This window comes from Phoenix dactylifera, chromosome 2 (genome assembly GCF_051530095.1).
Source record: "Phoenix dactylifera cultivar Ajwa chromosome 2, Ajwa_hap1_PhDact_Kaust_v1.1, whole genome shotgun sequence".
NCBI classification, from domain to species: Eukaryota; Viridiplantae; Streptophyta; class Magnoliopsida; order Arecales; family Arecaceae; genus Phoenix; species Phoenix dactylifera.
The window spans coordinates 162958-178617 of NC_143191.1; the positions used below are offsets into that span (position 1 = coordinate 162958).

A 15660-nucleotide genomic window follows, 5' to 3' on the forward strand; every position below is an offset into this window, starting at 1 on the left:
ACAAAGTATCGGGTAGGTTGATATGGATATAAACTATATCAATATGCCAGTAGATTAAAAGCTTGAAAGATTAGTAATTTGCAAAGGTGATGGCATCAATATTGTCATAATGATTTCATGCTTTGGTAATCTACTTTCAGAGCGGAGATGAAAGATGGTTAGGTAAGAGACTTTCTTCTTCTTCTTTTTTTTTATTTTTTTTCATACAAGAAGTTACACACCGACCTTTTTTTATATTAAAAAAAGCCAAAAATGATGGGACATTCATAGCATAAGAATAGTTAAAAAATGAATGTGGTAAGTCAGATGGATTTGGCAAGACCTATTGTTCTATGGGCTTTTTAGGAGTGAGATACCATCTTAGGTTCTTTTCTTTTGTTTCTTTTTTTATCCTCCTTGAAGAAGAGTGAGGTCAATTGAAACAACATTAGTGATGGTTCAACTCACCTATTCCTCAAAACCCTAAAAAAAAAATCAGCTAGGTCTGGATCCGATTGCAAATGAACGCACTGGATCTAAATTGTAGTCCTCGGGAGCTAAATCACCTTCGGTGAAGAGCAATCCAACTACCTAGGTTGGACCTATCATTATTTAAACTTAATGGATAAGGCACGCCTTTTGTTCATCTAATATAGAAAAATAATAAAAATGTAAGAAAGGTACAAGGAGATAAAACCCAAGTTAGGTGGACTGCAAAAGTTTAGGTGGGTCTTTTCAATCTTTGACGCAAATAAAATAAAAGGCGGGGGATCCGTGTCAAAACGGTTGGTAAAACTAAAACCTGCGTGTGTGATTTACCAACCACCGCTTTCACCTCTACCCTTTTTTTAAATGTACATAATGAGGAGGAAAAGTCTTTACAACAGGTAGCTAATGCATTCCCTTGCTCAGCAAAACATCCGCGCTCTTAATATGCTGCTTTTATATATATATATATATATATATATATATATATATATATATATATATATATATATATATATATATATCCAACCTGTCTATGTTATTTTTTCTGAAAAATTTTTGGGTTCACTTATTTTGGTTTGAAAAGAAGATGAAGCATGGCTAAAATAGAATTCATATAACTGCCCAAACTTGGTGGACGAGTTGTGTCCGTTTCTTATGATACACTTGGTAACGTGCTCTCTTTTTTTTCTTTTTTTTTTTTTTTAGGATGGTACAATGGCTGCTTATCCTACTTTGGTATAGGTGCATATAACAAAATCAAGAGCGACAATCTGGTATAACTGTGAACAAGAAACCTCCTAATTTGTCTAGAGATTTCTCCAAAATGTTGCGCTGCATAAGAGGTGATCTAGTCAGTGATCCTATTTATTTTTTGATGTACATGTATTGTCTGAAAGATACTGCAATCTTTCATCATCCGCCGAATATCGCGAGTAGGAGAAGTGACCGATCTCCTTTTGGGACCGCTTCCTTCCAACCATTCACCAATAGTCATTATGTACAATCCTTTTTCTTTTTACTCTTATTCCGAGATATAAATATCATATTTCGTGGCGTCATTCTGAGCGTCACGCTCACGTGCACCTGTAGCTTCCCAGCACACGTGCGAACCCCGCGATCTCCTTCAAGCCTGCGAGAGCGGCCTCCACGTTGGGGTCCGATGCGGTCCCTTCCAGGTCCAGCACGAAGACGTAGTCAAACCGCGCGATCTCGCCTGCCTCGTCCCTCTCCTCGACCCGGACCGGGCTTGACCGGTTGGGCCGGTGGTCTACCCGAGTGACCCGGACTCCCCGGCTCTCGAAGATCCACATGGCCCGGAAGAGGTCCGAGACCCCTCGTTCCAGCGAGAAGGCCACCGTGGTCTTGTGATTATTATTATTATTATCAAGATTCGGTTCGACGACGACGGCTCCGGTCGAGCCGGTGAGTCCCAGTTGGAGGAACCGGTTGAAGTTGCTGGCGAGGTCCTGGAGGTTGTTTTCGAGGATCCGCAGGCCGAACTCGTGGGCGGCGATCTGGCTGCCGATGACGGCAGTGTCGGCGATGCGGTTTTCGGCGACGAAGCGGGCGGCGTCGGCGGCGCTGGCGACCTCCTCGACTCGGAGGTGGAGGGCCCGGAGCCGGTCCCGGCAGTGGCTGATGGCTTGGGGGTGGCTGACGACGCGGCGGAGGGCGGAGCGCGGGGCGTGAGGGAGGGAAAGGAGGCAGTGGTTGACGGGGAGGACGAGTTCACCGACGATGCAGACACGGGGGTGGCGGAGGAGGAGGTCGAGGTTGCGGGGAACGGGGCCGTCGACAGAGTTCTCGGCCGGGACGACGGCGCGGTCGGCAGCGCCGTCCTCGAGGGCGGCGAAGGCCTCCTCCATCTCGGAGCAGGGTATGATGAGCTGCTTCCAGGAGGAGGAAGGAGGAAAGGCTTTGGCGGCGGCCTCCTGGCAGTAGGAGCCCCGGCCGCCCTGGTAGGCCACGCGGACAGGGGGGCGGCCGCCTTGATCGGCGTCGGCGGCGGCAGGGGGAGGGGGGTGACCTCCGGGGGCCTGGCGGAAGAGGCGCTCGAGGTCGGTGATAGTGATCTCGAGGCCCAGCTTGGAGGCCATGTCCTCAGCGGTCCGCAGAGGAGATGATCGAGATGGAGGAGGAGGCCTTATACGGACGACGTCGTGTGTCCTCATCCTCCTTGAAACGGTCGTGTGTTGAGACTGGATATAACATGCGGAAGAAGCTCTAAAAAGCGCCATCATATATACGTTTATATAGATTGATATATAGTTAGATATATGATAGCAAGAGAGAGAGAGAGAGAGAAGCAGAGTGGAGCGGTTCTAATTTCGAGCTGATTGATCCCTCTCTCGTTAATTTGCCTTCTTCTTCTTCTTTCTTCTTTTGATCGCCTTCGGTCGGTTGGTTGGCTAAACGGAGATAGGAGTCGAAGCTCGCAACGCAACCGCAGAAAGAAGAAGCAGCGGCGGCGGCTACCGCGCAGAGATCGCGTGATGAAACGATCCCTGGCTAAAAAATGTGGGAGTGCGGGGGCGGGGTGTTTATATCCGCTGCTGCGATGATGGGGTTGGGTGGTAGATGACCACATGTCACACGTGAGAAAGAGAGCGAAAGAGAGAAGGGTGTTAGGTGGGAGCGCGTGCGTGCGTGCGTGCTTGTCAGAGAGATTTGTGCGGTCGATCTTGTTTTGTGGTGTGGAAGGCTGGAACTTTGACTAGTCAATCTGTTCTTTGATCTATTTATTAGGTTTGAAGAAGAAAATAAGAGCACCGTTGGGTCAGACGTTGCATCATGGTTTTCACCTACCCCCGAACGCACGAGTACGTAACGTGCATGCTTTTTTTTTTTTTTGGTCAAAACGTGCATGCTTCTCTTATGGAATTTACGGCTGGTGAAATCAGATCTGTTAGTGTATAGGAGCACTTATGGCAGTGATATACATTTCATTTGTTCAGCTTTGATGATTCGGTAGTAAAAACAATTGGAATGAGCTACCGTTTCCACCATTTAAAAAAAAAAAAGAGGAATGAGTTTATGAAATCAGCAAAATGTACGTTTTGAGGCCAGCACCGCACTGTGTGGCCTGAGATCCTTCTCGCAGAAGGCAAGAGTGGGCGGAGGCCCACGAAAGACAGGGAACCTGGTAGTTCGCTGCCGCCACCTACCATGGCTTTGGAATTTACAGCCCACGCTGCTAAGAAGTCCTTATAAGAGTCTGAAGGACTGGTAACGATGTTTCCACGTTCACCCCCACGTACACATGATCGCCTATTATTTTTATCCAATCCAGCTTCTGGCTTGCGATCTGATTTATGTTTGTCGGACGTCCACTAGATCTGTAAACTATCTAGAATTGATGCTATATATATACACACATATATGTATATATTCTGGTGGAGGTAAGACAAGTCTGGGCTCCATATGGACACAAGACAGGTTGTGTACGGCAGTGCTGGCTGCAACCTGATGTGTATGGCTTCGGATTGGTCTCCGGCGATCTACCTACATCGCATGACTTCGCATCAATTTTCCAACCGCGATTACGAAGAATGACTACAGGGTGTCATCATTCAGCAATAAGGGATCCCTACTTTCCTATTGCGATCAAATATGTAATTATAGATGTACAAACTTTCTTCTTCCTCCATGCCATCGCATCAATGATTTCATGACCAAAAACAACAAAAAGAAAGAAAGAAAGAAAGAGACTATAAAATAGAAAAATAGTTAATAAATGGTGCCATAATTTCTGTGGGTGCTATTGACCAGTCATCCTAATGTTTCATGAAAGCTACATAACAGTTTTTCTTTTTAATGCTACATATGCATGGATGCGTTTACAAGACCGTAAAAAAAAAAAGGTCCCGTCGATCACTGTTGATTGGAATCACACAATAATGAAAATTATATAAGCGTACCAATTAGCAATAAAGTGGTAAATTTTTCTTCCAACCATGATACCAAGCGATTTTTCTCTCAGAAAAAAGATAATTACTAGCAATTTTTCAGTTGCCTTGAAGTGATATATCATAGCTAGTTTAGCAACCTATTATTTTTTTACCTTTTTTATATCACCTACCCACAATTGGATTGGACGATAGAGAGAAGCTACAACTTAAGCAACACTTCTAATTAACACCCCCCCCCCCCCCCCCCCCAGGTCCACCTGCAAGGATATAAGAATTTCGAACGGCTGGACTACAATAAATAAGGATTCATTTGAATAGAAGTGCATAAAATGGGATGGCGTGCTTACTTGGGAGCTCATGAAGATTTTACTGATGATATTTTTTATTATATGTTAATTGATGCATGCAGACATACACCAAGTATATATTATGACACTGTTAGTTCCCCTAGGCATATAAAAAAGATTATTATCTAATAAAAATCATTCATATAACTATTGTTAATTTGTTTCAAGTAACTTGTTGTAATAGCTAATTACAGCTATTATAGCGGTGCAATAGTATTAGTTGAACAAAAATCTTTAATACCATTTGCCTGATGATGTACTCCTAATGCGGCATTACATGTTGCATGATAGTTTCAAAGTGCGCATATATTTTACCATAGCACCGACTAAATTAAAATTTGAGCAACCGTATCTTTTAGTGATGCATTTGAAATTGCCCACAATGCATCACTTCATGCAATCCTCAGTAGCTAGGATGGTCTGTCGCATGTATATGTCCCATCCAATTAGAGACTGGTGCACCGGCACATTGGCTTGCGCGCTGATGCCTAAGAAGTTCTTTACAACCTCTTACACAAAAAAAAGGGTCAATTTTGACATTTAGATTTCAAAATGTTTAGGTGGTTCAAACTTTGGAAACTCCTTAGTTGTAATTAATGGGCTAGAATGCTTGGATGATACACTGAGCGAGGCACACTTCGATCATATAGATTACAGAACTTTTGACTGTAACTAATCATTAAAAATAAATTACTTATTTAAATAGTTTAATCCTCTTATTACTATAAATATGCTTCTTGTCAAGTGAGAATCTTCATGGCCACTTCGTGCTTATGATCTTGAATGAATTTGAAATGCACCGGCCAAATGCGGTTACATCGCTGCTAGAGAAAATAGTGTAATCGATGCTGTTTGAGCTAAAAAGAAGAGAGTTACTGTTTTACTAGATATATATGCAGTGAGTTTTATTGCCTATTTAAGATAATCACAATATTGTAATAGGAAACTTGTAATTAGATATTTATGCAAGCTAGTATTTTTCAGTTTTTGAACAATTAGCCTCCTAGCCCCAATGGTCTGCTTTTTCTACATTTGACAACAAGCAATAGTAAATGGTAAAATGCATTTTTTTGGTTAAGATTTATTAGAATGAAAATAATGTTTTAAAAGCAACATCCAACTAACTTACGTAAAATAGTCGTCAGTGCAGCATGTAACTATCTTGGGCCCACCACCTCAGTGAAACATATGATTGACGAATCCATAGAACTTCCATGCGACTGCAGAGGTCAACCTTCATTGTCGACGTCCTCCTGACGACATCCTTACGCCCAAAACACCCCATCTGTCTTGTCACTTAGGTCATTTTAGTGGTTAATTATGAGTGTAATTAAAATGGTAGCCAAGGAAATTAGAAAATAAGGATTGCCGCTGCCGACCTTTCTGTATCGTGTAGTGCCTGATGACGAAATTTGCTGGCAACTTTTTTCTTGTGGAAAATAGAGAGATTCTCCACCTCACATTTCGTACGGGGCCCGCAGCCCGTCATCACCACCGCTTGTTGCCGGCGCTACACCATGACAACGTACGGAACCTCGCACCGTCACAGCCGCCTTCACTCCCGCTGTCGCCTCGGCCTGGACCGCCGATCCACCGCCACTTTTGCCGTGGCTCCGCACCATGCGGCCACCGCTCCACTGGTGCAGCCAACCGAGCCATGGTCGCCACCGCCTGGTACGCCACTGCTTGGGCTGCCAAGCCACGACCACCACCGCAATGATCCGGGCACACCTCCGAGAAATTATTAGGTAGACTTAATCTACCACGTCAGCTGTAGAGTAGCCCAATAAAAAGTCGACACGTCAGCTGTGGAGTAGCCAAATAGAATTGTCGATTGCATTGCTGTAAGAAAAGAAAAGTTGATTTTAAAAAGAGAGGGAGACTTTTGCAGGGGAGAAATGCGAAGTTTAGATCCAAAGGGAGTTATAATTAATCCAAGTAGCAGATGATCATGATATACAAATAGGAGCTCAATTCAACTCATAAAGAGCTTAAGCCATTAAATTTTGGATCCAATCTATATCAATCCACCTATCTTCCACTACGTGATTCCATTTAGGACTAAGCATTGATCCCCACCAAGTTTTCGATTCATGTCCCAAAATCAGGATTAAATCATGAAAGTTCTAAACCATATTAATGTGGAGATACTATAGTTGGGGCCATGAACCTTCTAGCAATTATATATTTATGTTCCTTTATGTTCTTCAGTCATTCTTCTGAGACCAAACGAATCAACTCAATATGACAGATCGATCCCAGGACGTACAGACTGCAGAAGACTATAGCAAATAAAATAACACAAGTGTACGAGCTTACGTGCGGGCTTACAAAAAAGATGGCATTCAAACATCATTAGATTATGAAACAAGGCTGTCAATCTACGGTTTAGATTGTAGACAGTCCGCCGCCGAACAAATCATCAGCCATGATTTATTTGGCTCGTCTCTACGTATCCTAGCATGGTGAATATTGATGATTGCAGATGTCTAATTATTGATGCGAGTTATTATAAAATTCTATCTTTCGCTTGGCATTATTATTATATGTGCTAATAATGTGCGATACGTAGAGAAGAGAGAGCGAGGCTGGGCCCGCTGGGGTTGGTAGGAATCTCTCGATGTAGCTATGGGCCAAACAAGGACTGACTGCTGAGTGGGCATCGAGTGAGGACGAGGGGAAAGAGGCATGCGTGCATGACGGCAGCCATGTGTCCAAAGGAATCCAGAATAGGGAACGGGAACCCACTAGTACTGATCGGCTCCATCTAGCTAGCTAGCACCGCTAACCGATTCTTCCATGTGCCCCCCAACAGACATTCCTTGGACTTGTTTCCCTTTCCTTCTCCGTATATCTCCAATCTCCATCCTCATCATCAGCTGTGATTCCTATGAAACTACTAACACTGATCTGCACTGCTGCACCGCAGAGCGATCGACGGTACGTACGTAGAGCCTCCGCCGACATGGGTTTCCCAGGTAGGATTCACGGTTCCCCCGACGAAGGCCGCTATAAGAGGCTGCGGAATGAAGTCGAGAAGCCTGTGAGACCTCCAAGGCGATGGCTGCGGAAGGTGAAGGGCAAGGTGATAATATCCTTTCGCGTATCGCCGTCCAGGAGATTGAAATGGATGAGGTACATCGTCGTGCCGAGAAGGGTTGCAGAATTATATGCCGAGATTGTGAAAACAATGCGCAGGGATGCAGTCTATCCTACGATCATCTTCTCCTGCCAGTGGGGACTGCCGGTGCTCTCTCATCCCACAGTTGGCAGTAGGAAGAGGGCGGTCTCCCTGCACAGAAATCTCTCTTTCTCGTGAGTGAGGTGCATGCATCTTTTGTGACGTTCGGGATGAATTCAATATTTTCTTCTTTAATCTGTTTCTATTCTCTTCATTTCCAGTGCCAATCTACCTAGTTAATTAGATGCATGGTTCCCACCTGCTGGCACCGTATCTAGCTTATACGTAGTGCTGCACGTAATTAAGACAAACGTGATGGAATTCAACGGCATTGGCTGCACCTGGGACATAATTCTAGGCCTTAATTACTAGTGATATCATTTTTCTTGATGAGTTCCCACGTCGACAGGGTGCTTTTGTATATAAACTTGCTGTGCCAGCTTAATTTGAACTGCTCCCGTCGATCGCCTTGCGTGCTGGGACTGGTTCTAAGCAAGACTATAGTATGTGTGTTTTTTACACTATACATAGGAGGGGTTTCCTGAATTATCAATCCCTCATATTAAATTTTAAACTAGTCCGGCCAAGCCCCCTACCTAGACTAGTTTATCTGCAGTTATATTGCTTGTAAGCTGTTGCCAATTTTTTATTTGCACCGCATCCTTCGGTTTTCAACAGAGACCGCAATATTCTTGTTACGTTCTGTATGCCTTATCTTTTGTCCGTCGATGATCAATTATTCGATACCCCAAAAGGGCTCTGCCGTCGCCCGTTAGCTCCATCATCCACCGCTAGCTGGCGGCCACCCTCCCCCTCCTGATCTCAGCCACCCCCCACTCTCCTCCTATGTGCTCACACTTAGTCCATTCGTTCGAACCTACTCTAATCTCTCTTGCCATTCAGGTCTTCCTGCAACGCTTTTAGTTTCTTCATGATGGAGCTCGAGTAGCGAATAACCAGAACAAAGGAAAACTAATTGTATTAAAATATTGAAACAAGCATGATTACAAAAGAAAATATTTCTTTGCCCTCTAACTCCTATGCCTCCTGGCTTATTTATAATAATTTTCTGACGGCTAAAAGCTGCAACGTTAACAGAATAACAATAATAACTAAGAAATAGCAAAGAAATCTGCAAGTGATTCTGCCCAACGTTCTTCTAGTTTGACTTGGTCTTGCATGCAACAGCTCTGTGCATTACGCCCTTGCCCTTAACAGCTTCCTTGTTCCCCTCATGCCTCTGATGCCCCACGAATACATCCCCAAAGTACGTACTTGGGATTTGGCCTTCTGTTACGGACGGTTCTATCATGCGCTGCCCTTGGAAGTTGGACCTTGTCCTCAAGGTCAAACGATGGAAAGTGCTTGGTTATGTGATCAACTAGTTCCCATGTAGCCTCCTCCTCGGGCAAGTTGTTTCCAGAGAATGAGAGCTTCATTAATCAGCTTCCGGCCTTATTTAACCCAACGATATTCTTTGATCACTACCAGAAAACACGCGTATAGTGACGGAAATTTCCGTCACTATACCATGTTTTCGGTCACTAATACGGAATTTGTGACCGGAGCTTCCATCACTGAATTGGTTACAAAAACATGCGTCACTAAATTCTCAGTGACGGCAGCGATTCCCGTCACTAAACTCCATGACAGAATCACCGTCACTAAACCATTACAAATCCAAAAATTAAATATTTAAGAAATTATGTATTTTCCGTCACTAATCAGTCATTGAGTTAGTGATGAAGGTAACTTGGTCACTGATTTTGTCACAGAATTCGGTCACAAATTTGGTCACTGATCTGTCACAACCTTCAGTGACAAATTTAGTCGTCACAGTCATGGTCACAAATTTTGTCACTAAATTTGTTATTAATTCCGTCACTGATCTAGTGACAAAGTTACCGTCACTAATTTGTCACAACTCACTGAGCAGAATCAATTTTTAGTAACCAAAATTCTGTCACTAAATTTATGGCTGCTCGTCACAATACTTGGTAAACAATTCAGTAACCAAATTTAGTCACTGATCACATTCCAATAACCTGGTACATTTGGTATATTGATTGGCTCATAATAATAATAATAATAATAATAATAATATCATTAATAGCAAAGGCATTCAACATTACGCAAAAGTTTTTTAACATGTCATTCAAAATAGGCATCAACATGTCCTAAATCCATCAAAATCAAAATACAAAAAGTATGTCATAACAGATATTTCATTCCTCCTAGGAATGCAAAGACCTATCATCTAAGGCAAAAGCAATTATCATGAAGTATGATCAGCAGAACCAGAATCACCATTACCCCCCCCGTTCTGCATGCCATGGTCCAAAGCTAATCTCTTCTCTCATCTTTTGAAGAACCTCCTCTTGCCATTTTTTCTTTTAGTGCTCAAAAATACCTCGAAAGTCTTCACGCGAGTACAGCTCTGGAGCTTGACTTGTAGAGGTAGAACAAGATGATGATTGCCCAATAATTCCAGTGAGATCCTCCAGGGGACTAAAGCCATAGCTGAGGCGCCGGACATAAAATGGTGCTGTTCGTCAAAGGACCTGGCTCTCTTGAGGGCATCCTTGCTCAGGACAAAACCCTTGGCCAGCATGCTGCTCACCACATCCTCTGCCTTCCTCACTGGAGACTCAGTTGACGAGAGCTTCCCTTCCTTCTGCAGCACCAGAAAAAAAAGAAGATGGGAAGACAAAAACAGTGAAACCTTTTAAATTAATATAAGTAGGTTGAAATTACAAAACTGGAACTGGAAAAACAAAACAAAACAAAAGAACCAACAATTACAAGCCTGATAATCTCACTAAATGGTTCCCAATCCCTAAGACAGTAATATATAAAAGGTCATTATCTCTGACATATTCCTTCTTGTTGAAACATAACATGCGAGCAAGACCTATAATCCCAAAAATGAAAGACACAGGAAAAATTTTGGTCCACCAGTTCAAAACTTTTGTTTTTGAAAATTATCACCACAACCTACTGGTACAATTATAAGGTAACACTCAAACGATGAAACGCTAATGAACGTGGCCCACACGGCTTTGTTTTTTCATTCATTCTTTTTTCAAGGAGAAAACCACCACGTATACAAAATTAAAAGCAAAAAGTCACAATATGGCTTTCATGTCATGCAGAAACCTGAGAGTCAGATGATGAAGAAATCTATTAAATATTCACAATTTTCTCTTATATTTCCCTCCCACCTGAAATCCAGGCCTCATAACAAGAACAGATCTTCCATATTTGTCAAAGTAATCAGCCCGGTAAATCTTTCCAGTAGCAGCTTCATGGGCAACATCTTCCTAGTAGTCAACAAGAAATTACATCAGAAAACAGAAAGCTACAAACAAACTTGTAATCATGTAGGCTTTACCAAAATATCAAGAATGAGTGGACTCTAAAAATTCTATGCAGTTGATAAATAGCAACTTATCTGCACTTTCTTCCAAAATAAGGGCTTTGGAGATATAAAAATTTGATGCAGATTCTTCCTTCTTACAGTTGAATGATGGCACACTAATAAACTAAATGAAGGAGGTAGATCACTTAATCTTTGCGTTCTGTCAATTTTTGTTTCGCTCTTGCCAAATGTGGGCAAATGGTCATTGTGTCTTTTTGATTTAATGTTTTAATAAATCTAGCCTCTTCTTAGATTTGTGAGGAGTTAAAATTCAGAAATAATTTGATTGGTCAGTGACCAACTTGTGTTAAACTACAGTTCTTCAAGAACATAAAGAACTCTACCCATACCCAGCGAATGGCTTCTGGCTTGTATTTCAATCTCCATTTCACAGTCTCTTTCAGCATTTTACTTGCCTTTTCTGCATTCCAGTTTCTTGACCGGAGGTACCTTGATATTGAAGCATCTGAACAGAAGTCTGGCAGTGCTTCCGACAATGGACCAATCATCCTTCGAACTTCATTTATCTGCTTGGAAAAGGCATCAACATTACCTATTTATGATAAGCATGATACAACAGGAACCCCTTAACAATGTTGTAAGACATAATATTCCATAAACATCTTAACATGCTTTCTTGGAAAAAGGAAGGAGCTTAAGATGCTCTTCAAGTGAAAACTATAAGATGCTTTTCAAGTGAACACTATAAGATGCTTCAAGTGATAACCAAAATTCGGAATGAAGATGTCATGCATAAAACTTAAGAGGCATAAATAGAAGCATTTAGTTGGTTAAAATGAGTATGTTTACCTTTGCTTGCTGTTCTTCAGGAGACAAGGCTTTCTCAACAGCACTCGATCTTGATTTTCTCAAAGGCATTGTTATATAATTTAGCAAACTTCTAGAAGATCTAACAATTAAATTAAAATGAGTACATCTGTATACCAGTACGAAGATCAATAACAAAGATTGAATTCGCCTGTGAGGGAAATTTATAGCTAAATGAATCAGCAGAATCAATATATTTTATTTCATAGAAGAGAGTCTAGCTCCTATGTAAATAAGTTTAAATACCCAAATGTAGCCTATCTGGAAGAAAAAGAAATTAAGTTTCATTGATGTACATGATGCTGTTAGATATATGTTTTACATGATTCATGGCTTATCTATCTTGTGCTGAGATTATTTTTCCAACAAAGCAATGAAATGTTTAGAATCAATTATAAAGAGAGAAAATTATACAGCCATCAATTCTTACACAGATACAGTAAATTGACTAAAGAGAAGCATATTCAAATGACATGTTAGACAAATTAAGAAAAACACGAAAATTCAATTAGACTTACATCTTGTAAGGATCGGCACCAGTGAAACCAGTAGGTTTTGGTATCGGAATCAACACCTGTGCACAAAATCAAAAGAAAAACAAACAAATAAAGAACAAATCATGAGGGCGGAAAACCCTAGAAGTATGAACTATAGCTCTAAACAAAAATCTCTGCTGTATATCCACAAATTGCAGCCTCCTGGAAGCGGCGAAGACCTTTTTCTTCAACCAAAAAATTACCCCATTACATCAAAAACCACAGAATCATCCAAATCTCTGCTGTATATCCACAAATCGCATCACAAGAAAAAAACCCCCAATAAATTAAGCTTATGTTCCACCATTTTATATGAACCAGACACCGAAATCACCCAAAAAAAATATAAAAATAGTAACAAAGGGACAAGCACGGGTACCTCAAGCAATATCACAAGCATTTCATCAAAAATCTGAGGCGAAGAGATCTTATCAGAAAGACCGCCCCGATCTCGAGCATTTCACGAGAGATACAGAACGAAATCCCACGATGCTGGCCTCGGACGTGAGCTCTCGAAGCGAGAATCCGTATTCGAGGAGACTAGAAGAAGATCAAGTAGCTCTCGTCGGTGTAGGGAGGAGGAGAAGGGGTTAGGAAATCCGGACGGTCATCCCTGCCGTGGACAGCCTTCCGGTTAGGGATTTGTTGGATTTGGGTTAGGAGGGAGGAGGAGGGGTTAGGGATCCCCGGGGGGGGGGGTGTGGTGTGGGGGGGTTGAGGGGCGGCTGCAGGGGCTAGGGTTTAGGGGGATTAGAATTTTGGTGTTGGCGCCGGGCGGGCGGGTGGGGGGGGGGGGATTAGAAATTAAGCGCGGCACACTTAGTTCATTTTAGATTTCCTCCTTTTATCTTTTTTATTTATAATTACTCAAAAATATTATTTTTAATATTTTTGGAATTAGAAATTAAATTTGGTGACGAAAATTTCTGTCAATAATCCGTCACTATCAAAAATAATCTTTTAAAAATTTATAAACATTTGGGTTGCAATTTTTGTGACGGGTGAATTTGTCACTGTCTCGTTGCAATTTCGGTTACCAGTTTTGTGACAGATATTCCGTCACTATGGTGGTCACTAAGTTTTGGCGCCCACCCTATCCGCGTATTTTGTGACCGATCGGTCACTAATCTGTCACTAAGTTCACGCCACGGTGCCCAAATTTCTGTCTGTCACTAATCCGTCACAAATAGTGACTGATAATGGGCCGTCACTAATTTTTCGTCACTATACGCGTGTTTTCTGGTAGTGGATGGCAAGCGGTTCCAACTCTAAACATCCTTCTTCCGATACAGGGGGTTCATTAGCAGTCGCGATGTCGCCATCTCCCAGCCTTCACTTGAGACACGAGATATGAAATATTGGATGGATGCGAGAATGTTTAGATAGTTCAAGATGATATGCAACTGTTCTCACACGTTCCTTTACTTGATAAAGCCCAAAACACTTACTCGCCAACTTTTGATGAGCTCGTCTGAAAATTGAATGTTGGCGGAATGGTTTTAACTTCAGATATACCCAGTCTCCAATGGCAAAAGAATCATCCCGTCACTTGGCATCCGCTTGTTGCTTCATTCTGTTCTATGCCTACTCAAGGTTACCCCTAAATTATTTTAACAGTTCATCTCAGTCTAGGAGCTCCTTATCCACTTCATCGAGCACTGATCCGCCTGGGATATAATGCATCTTCATAGGAGGAGGTGGCTCGTATACTGCTTGAAATGGAGTGGTACCGATGGCATTGTAGAAGGTGGTATTATACCAGTACTCTGCCCACAATAGCTGTTGACTCCATTTTTTTGAAAATTGTCCAGAAAGACAATGCAAGCACTGCTTGAGATATCGGTTGACGATTTCAGTTTGTTCGTCGGTCTTGGGGTGATATGCAGTCAACATCTTGATCTTGGTTTCCTGTAATTTGAAAAAGTCCTGCCAAAAACTGCTAGTAAACAGCGAATCATAGTCACTTACAATGCTTTTGGGCATCCCGTGCAACCTTGCTACTCAGTCAACATATATCTCGGCAATCATCTTTGTCGTGAAGGGGTGTGTGATGCCAATAAAATGCTCGTACTTTGACAAACGATCTACCACCACCAATATTGCAATCTTCCCGTTTGATGGTGGCAACCCTTCGACGAAGTTCATAGTCACATCGTCCCAGAGATTGGAAGGTCAGAAGAGGTTGTAAAAGGCCAGCTGGAGTTCGGTAATCAGCCTTATTTCTTAGACACGCATCGCAGGAAGCTACAAACTGCTGCACATCTGTTTTTAAACCCTCTCAATGGAACAATTGTGCAATCTTTTTCCACATTCGAAGAACTCCCGAATGCCCTGCGATTTTGGTAGAATGAAACTCCTCCAGTAACTTTTGTCGGAGGTTTGATTCAGGCGAAATGACAACCCTCCCTTTGCTCCACAACATCCATTCCTTATATTGATAATTCGAGATAGACCCATCTTCCATTTGGCCAATGAGCTTTTGGGCCCACAAGCTCGTCTTCACGGACTACTTGGTTTCTTCCCAAATGGAAAATTCAGGCTCTGAAATAATTTGCAACTCCGAAGAAACCACTTCATGAGAAAGAGAATCAGCAATGGAATTTTGTCTCCCTGGGCTATATTTAATTTCATATTCGTACCCTACTAGCTTAGTTAGCCATTTTTTTTCTCTAGGGTAGATACACGCTATTCAAGGAAAAATCTCAGGCTCCTTTGATCCGTGAGTATTTGAAGTTTCCTCCCAAGCAAATAAGGTCTCCAACACCTCACGACTTCCAAGATGGCCAGCATTTCTTTCAAATAAATAGGCCAAGCTCATTTGCATGGCCCCAAAGCCTTACTAAAAAATGTAACGGCCCTCCCCTATTGTAATAAAATAGTTCCAATTTCAGAAGCATCAGTTTCGATAACAAAAATTTCATGGAAGTTTTGGATAGCTAAAATAGTGGTAGTGGCCATAGCTATTTTTAAAGCC

The 15660-nt window shown here is 42.1% G+C and overlaps 3 protein-coding genes across 3 annotated transcripts; 1 reads left to right on the forward strand and 2 right to left on the reverse strand.

Moving 5' to 3' along the window:
* Nucleotides 1–1055: 1055 nt before the first annotated feature.
* Nucleotides 1056–3122, reverse strand: LOC103722756 (arogenate dehydratase/prephenate dehydratase 6, chloroplastic-like). The gene has a single exon (XM_008813429.3). The coding sequence runs from the start codon at nucleotides 2706–2708 to the stop codon at nucleotides 1542–1544; it is 1167 nt and encodes a 388-aa protein (XP_008811651.3). The 5' UTR covers nucleotides 2709–3122; the 3' UTR covers nucleotides 1056–1541.
* A 4566-nt stretch (nucleotides 3123–7688) lies between these two features.
* On the forward strand, nucleotides 7689–8042 carry LOC103722748 (uncharacterized). The gene has a single exon (XM_008813420.2). The coding sequence runs from the start codon at nucleotides 7689–7691 to the stop codon at nucleotides 8040–8042; it is 354 nt and encodes a 117-aa protein (XP_008811642.2).
* A 2181-nt stretch (nucleotides 8043–10223) lies between these two features.
* Nucleotides 10224–12246, reverse strand: LOC120105884 (uncharacterized). The gene is made up of 4 exons (XM_039118689.3): nucleotides 12133–12246; nucleotides 11673–11849; nucleotides 11126–11224; nucleotides 10224–10578 (listed from the first exon to the last, which is right to left on the reverse strand). The coding sequence occupies exons 1-4, from the start codon at nucleotides 12199–12201 to the stop codon at nucleotides 10261–10263; spliced, it is 663 nt and encodes a 220-aa protein (XP_038974617.2). The 5' UTR covers nucleotides 12202–12246; the 3' UTR covers nucleotides 10224–10260.
* Between the last annotated feature and the right edge of the window lie 3414 nt (nucleotides 12247–15660).